At 42.2% G+C, this 17,302-nt stretch overlaps 1 protein-coding gene across 6 annotated transcripts in view; it reads left to right on the top strand.

The window, feature by feature from the left end:
• The first annotated feature begins 2,329 nt into the window (after positions 1–2,329).
• The window catches only part of MPHOSPH9 (M-phase phosphoprotein 9), a 63,751-nt gene continuing 48,778 nt past the window's right edge, over positions 2,330–17,302 (top strand). For 2 of the 6 annotated variants that reach the window (XM_088449134.1, XM_088449129.1), the window contains exons 1-5: positions 2,561–3,046; positions 8,575–8,690; positions 9,581–9,704; positions 10,675–10,764; positions 15,839–16,380. In XM_088449134.1, the coding sequence (XP_088305260.1) occupies positions 3,014–3,046; positions 8,575–8,690; positions 9,581–9,704; positions 10,675–10,764; positions 15,839–16,380 (905 nt within the window). In that variant the 5' untranslated portion in view covers positions 2,561–3,013. The other 4 variants (XM_088449130.1, XM_088449132.1, XM_088449131.1 and 1 more) reach the window with 4 other exon arrangements.

Raw genomic sequence — 17,302 nt, 5'->3', positions numbered from 1 at the left:
GAAGACCCTGCTAGTCGGGGGAAAAGATTATACTTACCGCTGCCGGCGATCAGGTCTGCGGCTAGGCATGGGGTAGCATGGATGCAGCTTCCATAATAAGTTGTGGCGTGTCCCTCCCTGAGCTACTGCCAGGGTGCCAGGGACCCCGGACACCCACTGTAAAATAGCGGTGAAGGGTCCATCCTGATGCCTCCATGTAGCAGGCTGACAGATGCAGCTGTCAGCCTGTCCTCAATGTGGGAAGCTATGAAATTAAATAAAGTTACCAAAAAATAAAATATATTAAGTGTGGGCTGAGCTCAGCCCCAAGAGACTGGCTTCCTCTGGCACAATTCTAAAACTGGGGCTTCTGGGGCATAGAGGGGGCGTGGTCACTCACATTTATAAATTTAAAGTGCCAGCTCCACTCATCCACCCTTCTATACCCCAGTGTCTTGATATCCAGTGTCCCCTGATGGATGAAGGAGAAAGGTGTATTTATACATAGCTGGCTAGTTCCCCATCACAGTAAAGACCTGACCACTAGGGTGCTAAAAGGTGCAGTCCCCTTCATTTGCAGGACCTGACCACTAGGATGCCAAAAAATATCCATTCAGCGATGGGGAATTTGCCCTGTTTGTACATATTTCGCTAGTTCAACCTTCACATGCAGGACCTGCGCTAGCGCACGGAGAGGGGGTTTCTAAGCACCCAGAAACCCCCCCCCCTTGACCAACCAATTTTTTTTTCCTTCAGAGATGGAGACAGCCTTGTCTCCATCTCTGCACCATCCCTGGGCCACCCACGATTGGCGGCGCTGCCCAGCCAGGCCCCTGCCAGTTCAGATGTCAGCGCTTCCGCGTCAGGTGGCTTTCATACCACCTGACGAGGAAGCGCTGGCAGCTGAATCGGCAGTAGATGGAGGGAGGCACTGCCGGAGCCGGGCTCCACCTTCCGGCTCACGGACGGCAGCGGGCACAGGAGCGGGGATTCAGGTAAGTGGTTTTTTTTTTATTTTGTTGTGTGTATTTTTCATTGTATATGTAAGGGGCACTGCTGGGGGGAGGCACTACTGGTGGGCACTATATTGGGGGCACTGCAAGAGGGGACCACTACTGGGGGCACTGGCACTACTGGGAGCACTGGCACTGCTTGGATGTAATTACCCTCAAATTAAATCAGAAAGTCTGCAGTTAAAGCACATCTTGTTTGTTTAATTTCAAAGCCATTGTGGTGGTGAGTAGAGGCCAAAATTTGAAAATTCTGTCAATGTCCCAATATTTATGCACCTGACTGTATATAATGGAAACCCCTCCCTGAGAATCCTGCATTTGCCCCTGCCATTGACTACTGGGGGCTGTAAAGGTCTATTCAGCAAAGGGGAAATAACCCAGTTTGTGCAGCTCTGGCTAGTTCCCCTTCACATGCAGGACCTGAACACTAGGGGCAAAAAGGTTCTTATGGCAAAGGGCAGGTAGGTGTATTTGTACATTAGCTGCAGGGGTGTATCTATAATTGGTGCACACCCTGCAGCCATATTATCTAATACCTCCGAGGTCTCGCGTCGGGTATCTCAGCCCTGCACAAAAAGCCGAAAAATGGCCGCCGTGGCCATTTTTCCTGCATTTTGCACATGCGCAGTGAAGAAATCACCGGGTAAATGGCGTAGTAGACTCTGGGCACAGACTAGTGCCCAGAGCCTACTGATGCTGTGGTCGTCGATCAGCCGTGTCAGGCTGCTACTGGCCGTCGGGGAGAGAGGAGGTGGCCCCGTATGGGGAATGCACACAGGCCCCCTCCTTTGTCAATATGCCCCTGCATAGCTGGTTAGTTCTTCTTCACCGTAAAGACCTGACCACTAGGTGCAGTCCCTTTCATTTGCAGGACCTGACCACTGGGGGCTATAAAGGTCCTTTCAGCAAAGGGGAAATAGCACAGTTTCTGCAGATATGGCTAGTTCCCCTTCACATGCAGGCCCTGACCACTAGGGCCAAGAAGGTCATTAAGGCGAAGGGGAAATAAGTGTATTTGTGCATAACTGGCTAGTTCTCCTTCATATGCAGGACATGACCACTAGGGGGCTAAAATTATCCTTTTAACGAAGGGTAAATAGTTTGTGCAGATATGGCTTTTCCCCTTAACATGCAGTACCAGACCACTAGGTGGCAAAGGCAACATAGCCTGCTGATATAAGGTAACTTAGTTCCCCTTCACCATAAGGACCATTGCTGGATTTTTGTTGTTCTCCCCGTCCCTCTTCTCCTGCATTCGAATTCTCCGCACAGCCAATGAGAGCTGCCCGCTATACCGCTATAGGCTCCTCCCTCCCGCCCAGCTTTATTAACAAAGATACAATGTTTACATTTCTGAAAGGCAGTATGGCTCGGTGTGTAGTATTACCCCGTTATTATGGCAGCATGGGACGCCCAGGTAAGTGACAGCAGCTGGCTTATATTACTACCAGCAGGGGCGGGTCTACTCGCTTATGTAATTGTGTTCCGGTTAGCGGCTCGCCGGTGCAGTATTGGTATAAATGATGTGTGACATGTACATAGATCAGCAGCAGCAGTAAGTAGGCAGCTCTGGGCCTGAGCACTAGGGAAATAACTCTGGCTAATAATATAGGGAGACACCTTACTATCCGTCATTCATTAGTATAATGCGCCACACTAACGTAGCCCGGACCTGACCGACTGGGGACCTTCTCCAGCAGTCACCCCTACAGGCAGCTGCTGCTGCTGCGCCGGGTGGATCCCTGTGATGTGGTACAATTGCAGCCAATTGTCAAAACTGACAAAATGTCAGCATTCTGGAACCTCGGCTGCATAATCTGCCCAATGGGAACGCTGCAGATAGGAGGGAATTGCTCTATGCATTGTGCATGCAGCTCTCTGACACGCATATTAGCACTAATGGTGGGAAGGAAGTGATGCTGAGCACTACGTGGGATTGCATTGAACTATTTCCCGCTGTAGTCACTGCAGTGGATTTTGTGTAGTACACTCTCCAACATTTATAATGGCTGTAGAGGACCATGGTACAGTACCCAGGATCAGCACTCCCTGAAGTAGGGTCTTGACTATAAGATAAGAGATCTGATGTATTGTTGTAGATGAAAATCTGCTGGTGCTTGCCTTTTAATATGCATGTAATGACTATGGTCGTCTCTACCTTAATGCTCATAGGTCTGTGGTCTGTCAATGCTTCTGTAATAGTGTAAAACTGTAATCTGGTGCTATGCCCCTCTCCTATGCCTCCAGTATAGCGCAGCTTGCAGAGCTGGTAATATTGCAAGATGAATGCAGCTTTGCTAGGGTAACATATGCACCTGGTTTATTCCTGGAAGGTATAGTAATAAACTTTAAACAGGCTCCAAAACCAACTTTATTAAATGAAAGCCTCCTTGTAAGGATGGATATCGGAAACCAATGGGTAGCAACCATCTATGTTCCCAATCCGGTGGAAGTACTTTTGCTATTGATTAGCAGGTTTGCTATGGTTGCCAGCCATCAGATGCTTCTTCCGAAGGCTGACCGTTGGAATTGGCTGGGGGCATACTGCATGATTCGCCTTACGATAATATGATACATTGTGTGCAGAGAATGCTACAGCATACTGCATCGTCCTATCTGATGTGCAGCACATCAGATGGGAAGATGCAATCACACAACGCTGAATCGTGTGATAGTCATGCAGAGTGGTCGCAGGTATCATGATTGCACAACAAATTGTAGTGTGAACCCAGCTTTAGGGCCTTCGAGCCCAAGATCTCGGTGCTGTGAAGCAGTAATGCTTAAGCTGCATATACACACAACGATTTAGTAAATTAACGATTTTAGTAAACTATTTTCGTTCATTTTTTCAAGGGAAAAATGAATGAAAATTGTTCATTTACTAAATGTAATAAACGACTCTTGAACTACAAACGATTTTTGCATATTCCCTTACTGAAAATCGTTGAGTTGGCCAGTCTGACTGAACTACAAATTACAAACGTGAATGATAATCTTTCATCGTTTTAACTTAGAAAGTGAAGATTTTTTTGAACGATAAATGATATCATTAACGATAATCGTTATAAAAATCGTGTTGTGTGTGTGTATGCACCTTAACTATTACACCATCTGTGCTGCTCTAATCTACCCATAGCCTAAATCTTTAGAAAACCATGAAAAATGTGGATTCTTTGTATAAAAATTAATTGCTGGAACATTGAAGCATATGTTCTGCAAACATTATAAATTGGCTACAGTTCATCTCCGTTATTGTGTACTCCGTTATTATTTACTATTTTATACTATCTCGGAGGAGCTAGTAATATATGTGTCACAAAAGTAGCAAAGAAGTTGTCAATTTGTTCAAGTCCCATACAAAATATTCAATAAAAAAAAAAATCATTGTGTGTGTATACACACACGCGCACACACACAGATTTTTTTTTTTTTTTTTTTTTTTTTTATTGAATATTTTGTATGGTACTTGAACAAATTGACAACTTCTTTGCTACATACACACAAAATATTATATATTATATTAGTATAGGGTGGAGTAGAAACTGTCATGTAGAGTGGTTTGGATGACTTTCTTCCTATTTATCACTGGCCATCCTGGTGCTGTTCCCAATAGCAGATGTATGTTTAGAATTACAATTGATGTAAAGATAGTAAATTATTCCATCCTAAGGGAAATATAAGATTTTACTGATAAAAGTAATAAACTCTTGTACTTGTTACCCATCCAAATACAGGCTTTTAGGTCAATGCTCTTTTCTAGAATTACTGTTTTTTTTTGCTTCTGACCTGCCAAATCAAGAAAGTTATATAAAATATGACCTGTGGTAGCAAGCTCATTCATTCTCTATGTGCACTTACTTAAATAAATAAATGAAATTGGGGTGGTGGGCAGCAGACAGTTATAAAAAACCTTGGTAACTGGATATTGTTAAATAAGGCTTAAGGTTCCCCAATTAGAGGAGTTTCGGATAATATTAGTCATGAATTACATTTGATAGGTGTGCCATAGTCTAGATGTAATAACTTGGAGAGTGGGAGGAAGGGGTTGTAAAATGATGTCTCTGTTAATTTATTTACTAAGTGTCGGGTTCTAAAACAAGGCACTTCCGATCGTGTGACCGAAATTTAAAATGCCAATGATTTAACTAGTAAAAGCAATGCCCTTTTACATTTCGGTCATAAACACGATCGGAAGCGCTGGGTTTTAGAACCGAACACATAGTGGGCGATTCGATTCAGCAGGAGATGATATTCAATTCGGCGCGCTGTTTAGTCTGACACAAGTTAAGTCAGAGAATGCTGGTTCTTACTATTTAACCTGGCTGTTTAGTCGTGAGAATCGTCATTCTCTGAAGCTGTTAGCTTAGCACTAAGACAGAAAACAGCCTCATGGATGGCACTTCAGTTGGATTTGAGGGTGCAAGAAAAAAATATTTAGTCGACCTAACCGCACTCTGAATTGAAGAGCTTCCTCCCGTCACTGTCAATAGCGTGCTGAATTGAATTGGCCCCTTATTACACAAAACCTTAAGTACAGTGGTTCCCAAACTGAATGCCATGGTACCCTGGGGTGCCTCAGGGCACTTGCAGGGGTGCCTCGGGTTGGTGGTCCAGTACCAATAAAATAATTTTTAGTCAGTGTGATGGGCAAAACCAGTGGTAATGGCTTCCAATCAAAAAATATGTTGATAAGAAGCGCAGCCCTGTCAACCACCACATAACTGAACCTAAGGGTGACATATAAGCACAATTTAAAAAAAAAATTTTGCTGAATTTCTCAAGAAGTTTTTGGCCCAGGGGTGCCGTGGAAAAAATGCTGATACTCTAGGGTGCCGTGATTTGAAAATGTTTGGGAACCACTGCCTGAGTAACAAAATACCTAATATCAGGCCAGAGTAGTACAAGCTTAACAAAGCTCCACCAGGTGTAAAGAAAAGTATCCTTCATGAGGCAGCCTCTCCAACAGATGCTTGGGACTTCAGGAGAAATTTTATGTTAACATAGTACCAACGATATAGCTTAGAACTGTTTTTTGTTGTATTTAACCCACATGGAATTTGCAGTGATCTCCCGCATCTGGAATATTCTAAATTCCTTTCCCATGCGAGCTCTGGGCTTGTCTTTGGATGACCAACCAGTGGAATTGAGGTCATCATATATTGTAGAGATGAGGCCTTTGGTAGATGTTTGACAGAGACAGAGATTCTACTGTGGTGAGGTTTCTTATTTAAAATGACCCTTAAGAGAATTAGAAAAAATCCTGATTTGTAAAAACTGATAGAAAAAAGTAGTGAGGGTTTGATATTCAGATTAAATAAAAAAGGGGGGAATATTTGGGAGCTAGTTAGATCATTAAGATATTTTTATACCTTTCTATATTCATGAGGAGACTTCCATTGATTGGTGTCCTGGTGGGAAACCTGGATTATCGAAAAGAGGGATAATTGGGATCGGTGGAGGTGGTAACTCTTATAGTCTATTAGAACTGTCCTACATGGTCAATGAGTGGGAAGCTACAGCTTTCTGGTTTAAACTCTGGAACCAAAAAAAACAAGAGAATAGAGGGCAGAGTAATACCATCAATCTCTATTGAGGACCATACTCTAGGGCACAGGTTCTCAAACACGGTCCTCAGGACCCCAAACAGTGCAGGTTTTCTATGTCTCCTCACAGAATCACAAGTGAAATAATTTACTCCACCTGTGGATCTTTTAAAATGTGTCAGTAAGTAATGAATACACCTAGCGTTTCCGCTAGGCTGTTTTAGCGGGGCGCTGCGCCCTGCCCCCCTTTTGGAGGGCAAAAAGCGCCCTGCCTTCACAGCCTGCGGGTGTCGTCTTCACCCGCGGGTCGTAGTGTCCCGCTGGTGGGGAAATGTGCGGTGACCTGGTCACTGCCCGTGAATAGATGCTGGGTGCATGCGCCCGGCATTTATTCTCCCTGTCAGCAGCGCTTGGGGGCTGCCCGACGTGTCTGGAAGTGCCGGGCAAGCCCCCAAGAGTGACGAAAAGGTGACGCGTCTTATAGACATGCCCCCTTTTCAATGGCCACGAACCCTTTTTGGGTGCGCGCGCGGAAGTGCCTTCTCTAGCTCCGGCGCCCTGCCTGCCGCGAGAGAGTGAACACTATACACCTGTGCACCTGCTAGGTGACCTGTGAAACATGAACTGTTTGCGGTCCTAAGGACTGTGGGCCTGATTCAGACCCGCTCGCAAGCGAGTCGATGGTGTCCTAGTGCGCATGCGCACGACGGAGGGAGCTCCGTCATGCGCGAGACCCGCATAGCGACGGCCAAGCCGTCGCTATGGGTCTCGCACCAGAGGGGGCGTGCTGTCGATGGTGAGTGACAGCACGCCCCCTTTGGTGGGCATTCCGGGGGTGTTGCTGCCCAGACGGAGGCGTTCCCATGGGAACGCCTACCGTCTGGGGCCGGCCCCACTGACATCACTAGTGATGTCAGTGGGAGTGCTTTTAGCTCTGATAGAGCCAAAAACACTCCTGGGCTTGCGGTAGCGAGACCCTACGCAGGGCCTCGTCGCAAGCCCGATGGTCGCGATGGTCTTGACCATCGCGACCATATTTTTGGCCGCTCGCATAAGCTGTGGGTGGTCACCCACAGCTATGCGAGCGGCCAGGAGGCCGCTCCAATTTTAGGTAGGAGGGCCCTGATTCAGAGCGAGCGCTCCTGTCAGAGCGTCCGGCTCTGAATCAGGCCCTGAGTTTGAGAAACTCTGCTCTAGGGCATAGGTTCTCAAATATATTTCTTAGGACCCAAAGCTGTTCATATTTTCCAGGTCTCACAGAATCACAAGTGAAATAATTAGCTCCACCTGTGGAGCTTTTAAAATGTGTCAGTGAGTAATGAATACACCTGTGCACCTGCTTGGTGACCTGGAAAACGTGAACTGTTTGCGGTCCTAAGGACTGAGTTTGAGAACCACTGCTCTAGAGGAGAAAAGATTATTCCTAGGAACGCCGTGAGCAGAGAGTCATTTTTAAATTGGGATTTAACTAAGCCCCCAAGCTATAGGAGTTTCAGAAGAACCCTGGGACGCTTTTTGGCCAGATAAATTGCTGATCTTCTTGACTTGATGTATGTTGTTACTTTAGGTGCCTTTTATGTGGAAATGTGTTTATCAGTGTTTGGAATAAGTTTTTCTTATTATTTTTTTTATTGGCATTGCTTACTGTCTGCAAACAGTATATTCCTGATGTACTCAGCTCATGTCTGTTTCCACACTGCATACAAATTAGAAATTTAGGAGTGTCATATGTGTTTTATTGTGACATTTTCATGCAGCCCTAATTCATGTAGGCATGAGCACTAATAAGCGCTCATAATTCACTTTCTGTAAGATGATATGCATGAGGCTGCTGTCGCATACAACAGTATTTTAAAATGTAAATTTATGTACTGCATTTATCAGAATTATTAGTTTCCACCACTGTGATCTAATACTAGATGAACTGACTCTCCCTCTTCCTTAGATTACTATAAATCAATGTATAAGGAATTGGAGGGAGCAAAATAGTTGCAAATTCCTAAAATAATAGAGCATTGTTCTGTCTTGTGTTCCTGTAGTGTGTAATAAAAGGCCCTAAATCAAACAACAATATGGATACTTCAGACGTTGCAAATTCACACACCGATCCTGCAGAGCTTCCAGAAAATCATGGCTTTCAAACCTTTGGAGATTGGTGGGTTTTAAAGGAAAACTGCATTTGCAACTGGGGACGGACAATTATTGGTTGTTTAAACTATTTTAGAAGTTTGTAGAATACACTTAAAGTAAGATAATATTTTGTATGAAAATATAGTGAAAATGTTCCTTGCTGCATATTAGTATCCTATATATTTTACAATCACTTTGTGTTTGATGATAACAAGGGTACTTTATAATGTTGCATGTTGCCACAATTTGTTGGCTGACCCAGTATTGATAATAAATGCAATTCTTTAGGTCCCAGTGCTTCATGAAGAATGTTGATACTAGTGCCTTATTGATGGCCGTAGTTTACTAATAAATTGATTGGCTTTATTCTCTGGGATATTGAGCCTATAAGGGTGTGGTCTGATATGTCAACATGCAGAATGTAGATGTTTTCTTAATAGCGACATTTAGGATGGCGACAGGTGACGTGGACATCTACAATCAATGTTGACATTTAAAGATTTGACATTGTGAATGTCGACACCTACAATGTCGACACTAATATTTTAGCCTAAAACTTACTCTAACCCTAATCGCAGCCTAAACCTAGCCCTAATTGCATGTGTTAACATTGTGACTGTTGACATTAAGGCAGTGTCGACATTGTGGATGTTGAAAATATCAATGTTGACATTCAGAATATCGAAATCCTGACTGAAACCCATCCTATAATACTTGTTTCCTCTGTTTTGTATGTGCTCTTTCAGTAGTGTTCCATTTGTTTAGTTTTAAATGCCAAGAAAAGAGTGCATTACTTAAATAGTTGTATGCGTTGTTTTTCTTGTTGCGTGTCATCTTTCAGACGTATGATAACTTTGTAGTATAACAGTGTAATGTCAAGTATTTCCTTCTGACTGTGCTTTGCTCGAAGTCTAGGAGTCCGGCAAATAAAGGTTCTGCCCTCCTTGAACCTCCCTCTCAATCTGGTGACTTGCAGATGTCTTTAACAGATCTGTGCAACGGAGTACAGAACGATCTGGCCGTTCGGACAAGCTGTGAGGTATTTAATAGTACTCCCATCATCATCCTTCTTCCTTTTATTTACTTTCCTGTTTTTCCCTTGACTTTTTGAATATTGAACACTTTTAAAAATGTTATTTAACACCTCATTAGAAACATTTAGGCATTAGCAGTAAATGCTTTCACTAACCTATTAACCACTTAACTGGCTAATATTTTTTCCAAAATTCGCCCTGTTTTTTTTTTTTTCTTTATGATTGAATTTCGTCAAGAACATCTATTTAAAACGTATTCAACACGATTTTATAAAAAAACAAAAAAATATATAATATATTTAGAAAGGCTGAAAATAAATAAGTATTGACTGTCGATATATATCGAAATATCAATCATCGGGACATCGCAACTTTCTATTTCCCCGGCAGCTGCTCCTCTCTGCAGCCGTTGGGTATGCCCTGGGGGGCTCCCTGGTGGTTTCTCCTCTCTGCAGCCGTTGGGTATGCCCTGGGGGGCTCCCTAGTGGTTTCTCCTCTCTGCAGCCGTTGGGTATGCCCTGGGGGGCTCCCTGGTGGTTTCTCCTCTCTGCAGCCGTTGGGTATGCCCTGGGGGGCTCCCTGGTGGTTTCTCCTCTCTGCAGCCGTTGGGTATGCCCTGGAGGGCTCCCTGGTGTTTTCTCCTCTCTGCAGCCGTTGGGTATGCCCTGGGGGGCTCCCTGGTGGTTTCTCCTCTCTGCAGCCGTTCGGTATACCCTGGGGGGCTGAGGGCTGGATTGAGATATATACTTTTCCCACAGACCCCTCCTCCAGTCTTTAAAAAAGTAAATAAATAACAATAGATTTTACAATTAATGATGCTTTAATACCTATTCGTGAAATCTTGTTGAATTGGCTCAGTCTAAATGTTTCCTCTATTAATTGGTCAATGGATGTGATTTTTTTTTTTTTAAATTCTTTTAAGGGCTGTCCATCTGCCAGTTTCAGTGCTGGAACTGAACTCTTCTTATGTTTCAGGCTCGGTGGCTCCAGTTATTTCAGCTGGTTGAGCGACAATGTCAAGTGCAGATAGATGCCCAACAAGAGCAGTTTAGCCATCAGATACAGGTAATGCAGTGCATTTGAAGACAGACCCTTTCTCGTCCCCCGTATATCCCCTTGTGGGGTAATCCATCTTTTCCTCCCTCTCTTGACAACCATCTGTACAAACAATGGAAACATAAAGGTATTATGTCCATCAAAGATGTATTCGACCCAGGTGGCACTCTGTATTCATTTACACAACTGCAGGAGAAATATGGTCTCCCCCACTCTGTTTTTTTATGTTTTTACAGACCCGTCCGTATATTCAATCATTGAATGACCCCCTGTGACAATCAGATACCCCAGATATTCTATCTCGTATTTTAACTTTATGTTGCTCAACTAAATTTAGGATATATAACCTTTATGGCTATTTAATTGATTTGCCCATACATGCTTGGTCGACTATAGCACTGGCATGGCAGACAGAAATACTCGATTTACATGACTTTGAATCAATTCTTGCATGTCTAGATGTCTTACCATGCCTTAAGTCAGCACGGTTACAGGAAATTAATCTTTGAGTACTTAACCGTACTTGTATATCTCCTGCTCAAAGGAAACATTTTGTACCATTAGAGACCGGAAGATGTATAAAGCGTAAATGTTTAAATGCCTCTCTGTCATAATCTATGCTACTGCAGAATGATTAACAAATTTTGGAAGAAAATCCTATATTATCTTAATTTTACACTAAAACTTAAAATATCTAAAAATGCTACTGCCATTCTCTTTGCTGACTTTTCGGTATGGGAATCGGAGTCCTCTTTTTAGATTTGTGGAAGCCCTCCTTAAGGGTTAAGGTCACAGTAGCCAAACAACTAATTCTCAAATATTGGATCTTAAAATCAGCACCCACGCTGAATGAATGGAAAACTGCATTATTGGAGGTCCTTTATTGTGAACATCGCATGGCTATCCTTAATTTTGAAAAGGGGATTCTGGCTTTCTCAAACAAATGGGAACCCTATATACGGTGTTTTACTATTCAAACTCAAAACAATATTTGGAAAGCGTGTGAACATAACGGAGTGGTTCTTGTTAAGACAGATCACCTAGGATTTTATCCTGTATGCCTCTGTGGGCTCGATTCAATTGCCCGCGATGTAAATAGCGCCAGGAGATAGCTCCCGGAGCTATTCAATTCTGCGCTGTGTTTTAGTCGGAGAATGCCCGTTCTCACGACTAAACACCCTGTTTAAGGCGCGAGAAGGGGCATTCCCCGACCTAACTTCCCGGCGCGATGCTCTTTTCCAGCCGCGAAGGGCAGAAAACAGCCTCACACATGGACTTTTGTCGGATTTCTGCTCGCATTCCCGGAGGGGTGTGAGATGAAATCCTTAGTCAGGCTTAGCAGCGCGGTGTATTGAATAGCTCCGGGAGCTGATTCCCGGCGCTATATATTTCGCGCAGAATAGAATCGAGCCCTGTATGTCTCTCTTTTTAAGGTACCTTGTGTCTTTTCCTCTCTCGCCTATCCCGCCTTTATCATCTGGATTACTTCTCCCCCTCCCTCACCATTCTATCCAATTCTATTTTCTATCACACTTTGTATTTTATATACACTCTCTCTCTTCCTAATAAACCCTCATAGCGACTCAGGTTTACGATAATTATTGTGCGATGTGAGCTGCTAGGTATAATAAATTGCTCATTATGGACTTTGTTTGGATATATTGCATTGATAATTAAGTGCAATATATGTAATTTTTGCTACTTTTATGTATCCAGTTTGATATATTTTCCGGCATTTATTTTTGTGTATTTCTGATACACTTTGATTCATTTACAATTTCTATTTGCTCTAATTTGAAAAAATTAAAAAATTAGAAGCAGTGATTTCATATTTGTTCACCTCAAGAATTAATAATCTTTTACCTGAATGTACATTGTACAATTCAAGAATTGAATACAATAAAACAATGTATTACAATTATTCACTGTTCAATAAACAGATTAAAAAAAAAAAAAAAGATACGGGTAATGCACTTTTACAATCTGTCCATGATAGACCGCAGTAGATTTTCATGGTTTTCTTCAGTGGACATTATGGTGCATCTTACAACTCTTCTCTGCTTACTAAGGTCAAATGACATCGAATGGGGCAAATTCGGCTGTTAAAAGAATATTCGGAATTTACTAAAGGCTAAACTCTGCCGACTCTGCTCAATTCAATGTCTAAATCTCGTCCGGGAACACCCGCATATCGGACGGTAACAGGTTTACGAACACATACATCATCGGAACAACTCTGCAGCACTTTGCCAAAGAAAGCAATAGGACCTTGAAATTTACTAAGGATTCGTATTGTCATCATGGCCGATAAATAGTGCAAATCGGCAGCAAAAGATGCCAATACGAACCCCAAATAGAAATCTCAAATAGAACACCTTTTTCTATTCGAGTTTCACATCTCAACATCCCATCACTGACAACTTCATTCTGGCTGACACAGATGCATGGGCAGATCAGTGAGATCCATCTGTGCTCCTGTGTTTAAAAAAATAAAAAGCCTTTATTGGGGGGGTCCCCAGGGATCCCCGGCCTGGGCTGATTAGCAGACAGAGGTAGTGCTTTGGCCGGGGAACCCGGTGAAAGGGTTTCCCCGGCTGTGGCATTACCCCCCTTCTAGAAAAAATTCTGTGCTGGTTCTGGAATTTACAGGGGAAGCCTACGCATTTTTTATTTTTTTTTTCCCCTGTATTTCCAGAACCAGAACTGGCTCCAAGCCCAGTGCTGGCTGCGATAAATACAAGGGCCCCTAGGTCTTTTGTCCCCTGTATTTTGGCAACCAGGGCTGGTTCTGAATAGCCTGGTGCGGGTTGTGCTTAATACAGAGGACCCCTATGTCGTTTGTCCCCTGTATTTAGCACAACCAGTAGTGGGTCTCCAAAGCTTGATGCTGGTTATTCTTTTGGGGAGGGGGCCACAACGTTTTTATTGTTACACAGGTTTTCATTTTTTTTTTAAACACAGAAGCACAGACTGATCTCACTGATCCATCCCTGCTTCTGTGTTTATTTTTTTACACACAGATGCATGTATCATGGATCTTTTTGATCCGTGCATGCATCTGTTCGTTCGAGTTAGCTAAAACCGAACGATAAATAGGAATAAATAATATCAAATAATTACACAATCGAACAACATGAATGACAGCAACTCGGCAGCGTAGTAAATTCATTAACTGTTCGAAAAATGAAACTTATGAATACGGACGGTGTCATCCGAGATTGATCTCAGATGACATTTAATAGAAATCGTCAGCTTAGTAAATTTACCCTTTAGTGTTTGCCGAAAAATAAATAAAAAGCATGCCAGTTCCCAGTCACATCAGTGACCATTATCTGGTCACTTAAACTAAAGTTCAACCTTCATTATGAAAAAATTCTTCTATATTCCTATGTAGCAGTCATATGAGGGTCCAATCTGTGCATCTTACAGAGCTTTTCCATACAGATGAAAGCAACTGTGTAATACAGACTCCTGGCTGTTTGCACAGATAGTTTGCTGTCACACAGCGATCAAAGAAGGCGTGTTTTTCACGTGTTGCGTTAAATTGCTTAGTACAAAAGTAGAGCCACATGTTAACTTAAAATTTTTAGTTAAATTGAACAAAATGCCCACCAAATCTTTCCGTTTGCTGCAGGGCATATTGTATGTCACGGGTATGTGTGTTTCAGTGGCACAAAAGATTTAGCGAAGGTGGTGAGGATGTTGAAGATGATGAATGTCGCAGGTGGCCTTGCACATCAATTATAAATGAAAATGCGGAAAAAATTTAGAAAACTGTTTGAATTGACCGTCGACTCAACATGATTACAAAAATGTTCTAGCAACTTTGCGGGAAAGAATCTGAAGAAAGAAGCCAGAGTTATGGAAAAAATGTTTTCATCATCAGGACAACGCACCAGCCCACACGGCTCTCTGTGAAGTTGGCTTTGGCCGAGAAACAGAGCAGTGCTAGAACACCCTCCATACTTGCCTGACCTCTTTCTTTTCCCTGAAGTCAAATCTGTCCTCAAGGGGAACACACTTTGCATCAGTTACTGAGGTAAAGAAGAAAACCACAGAGCTGTTGAGACTGCTGACAAATGATGAGCTACAGCACGGCTTTGACCAATGGAAAATAAGTATGCAGCAGTGTGTGGATGCAGAAGGGGGACAAAGTTAAAATTTGCTCAATATAATTAAACATAAATTATAGAATAAGTCTCGTTATTTAATAGCCACACCTAGTGAAAGTCTATTACGGCACATAATCATTTTCCATGTTCCCCCACAAAGTTGGGGTGTAAAGGACATTTAGCAAAGATGCTACTTTTAATTTCCCCATGATGCCCTTTCTTTCTTATATCTTGTGACCTGGAAGGTTGTCTCCCTTGTGGGGATAACCAATTATGCTGGCACTGTGTTTTCATTATATTTATATACAGCCCTAATAATCTATATGGCTCACAATCTGTGTGTATTTAATGTAATATTTGCGGGAGAATTATATTCTGATGTAATTAAATAAAAGTTCATTCTTAAACGTCCAAACGCTACAATTGCAGTGCACCATACAAGATAAGTTTCCTAAGACTTGTTATGCCAACAGGAGACTTCTGGTAGCACATTATCTTGCTCAAATTTTGATGACCTTTGGAATCATTATACATCTATTTTGCATTAACTATGGTTAATACAGATTCAACAATTATAACATAACTTATAATTTTATTTGTGGGTGTTGTTTAAAAAAATCAAAAAAAATCAATAATGCTAGTGTCCATTTTTATTTATATGTTTGTATGGTACAGGTGAATAGTTTTGTTTCCGTGGTAATGTAGTTGGTCAGCCATGCAGCTTCCTAAGGTTCTTTTGTTCAACAGTGATGCCTTCTATGGGCCAAATAATAATTTCCCATTCAATTTAAACAATTCGGACTTCAGAAACTAAGCCGAAAGCAATACAAGTTCCTCTATAGTTCTATAATTAGGAGAGTTGATATCTGGTTCTACTTAATGGCACGTATACAGCAAAATGTAAAAAGCTATTTTATTAATATATTGTGACCTAGCTTCAGATTTTCAGTGTCTTCTTCTTCTTCTTCCAGCTTATCCGTGATGAAATTAAAACCTTACTCCAGTCCCAGGGATGCAAAACTCCTCAGAATTATGGTACAGGTGATAACGTTTTAACTCTGGCACGTGACATCTATCCTCCAAAAACTCTTGCTGAACAGCAGACCCAGGATGAAGACAGAGGAGAAAAAGCTAGCAGCCCACTCCATTTGCTTAGAGAACCTGATATCCAACAAGGAGCTTTTATTACACAGGAGCATTTTCTGGAGAATACATCTGTTAGCAGTGGCTATGGAACACTTACGGTCTCTGAGCCAAATGCTTGTTTAAGCAGCTGGAGTAAAAATACCTCAAGGGATACAAAGAAACAGACATTGAAAGAATACAGGACCGTCACAAAGAAACATCATAATTTAAAGCACGTACCTGTAGAATGTGAAAGACCTTTCATGCTGGCTCTTGGTGCTAAATGTCATTTGCCACATCCTGAGGAAATATCTGATGGAAACCCATCCAGGCATCCAGAACCCAACTGTGATAAAAGTACTGTCAGTAAAAGCAATCCACCAAATAGGTAAGTGGTGCAAATATCAATAGCTTTTTTTACATAATAACTTATGGACTTGATTTTGTAAATATATTAGGAGTGTTTTTGGAAAACATGCCTGATTGGTGATGAGAGGTTGGATTATTATTATTTATTATTCTTTATTTATTTGGCATCACAAGTGTTCCGCATCGCCTTACAGAGTACATATACTAATAAGTGAACAAGAAACGAGTAACTTACAGTACATTACACTGCAGAACAAGGACATGGTTTATATACATTGCTGCAATAGCGATTAAAACACTCAAAATAAGCAACAGGAGGTCAGCAGTCAAGTGTAAGGTGCCCATTTAGGGAGTAAGGAGTAGAAGAAAGTGTAAGGAGAAGCACATGAGGCAAGAGGTCCCTGCTCGTGAGAGCTTACAATCTAATGGGGAGGGGGTAGACAGACAGGCATGACACAGAAAGGGTAGATGGGGAGGAAAGAGCATGATGTGGGTTTGGATGAGAGCTGGAAGGCCTTGAAAAAGTAGTAGGTCTTGAGAGTCAGTTTGAAGATTTGTAGTGAGGTGGAGAGTCTGATAGGGAGAGGGGTAGAGTTCCAAAGGAAAGGAGCAGCATGGCCAAAATCTTGGAGTCGGAGGAAGTAATCAGTTAGCAGTAGAGATGGCATGCATTTGTTGAGCGAAGTGGACGGGAATGAATGGAGATGAGGTCCGAGATGTAAGTGGGAGAGGATTGGGTGAGGGCTTTGTAGGAGAGTGTAAGATATATATTATACTGTGTGTGTGTGTGTGTGTATATATATATATATATATATATATATATATATATATATATATATATATTTATTTATTTTTTGACACTGTCTACGGCATTAGGAATCGGTGGTAAATAAAAGTATAATTCAGTGTAAGACTTTTCCTCAATGTTATTTTACTTTGCC

This window comes from Taudactylus pleione, unplaced genomic scaffold (assembly GCF_031769625.1).
Source record: "Taudactylus pleione unplaced genomic scaffold, aTauple2 ptg000479l, whole genome shotgun sequence".
Taxonomy (NCBI): Eukaryota; Metazoa; Chordata; class Amphibia; order Anura; family Myobatrachidae; genus Taudactylus; species Taudactylus pleione.
Note: the sequence above shows the minus strand (reverse complement) of the source record. Positions and strands in the feature narration are given on the sequence as shown.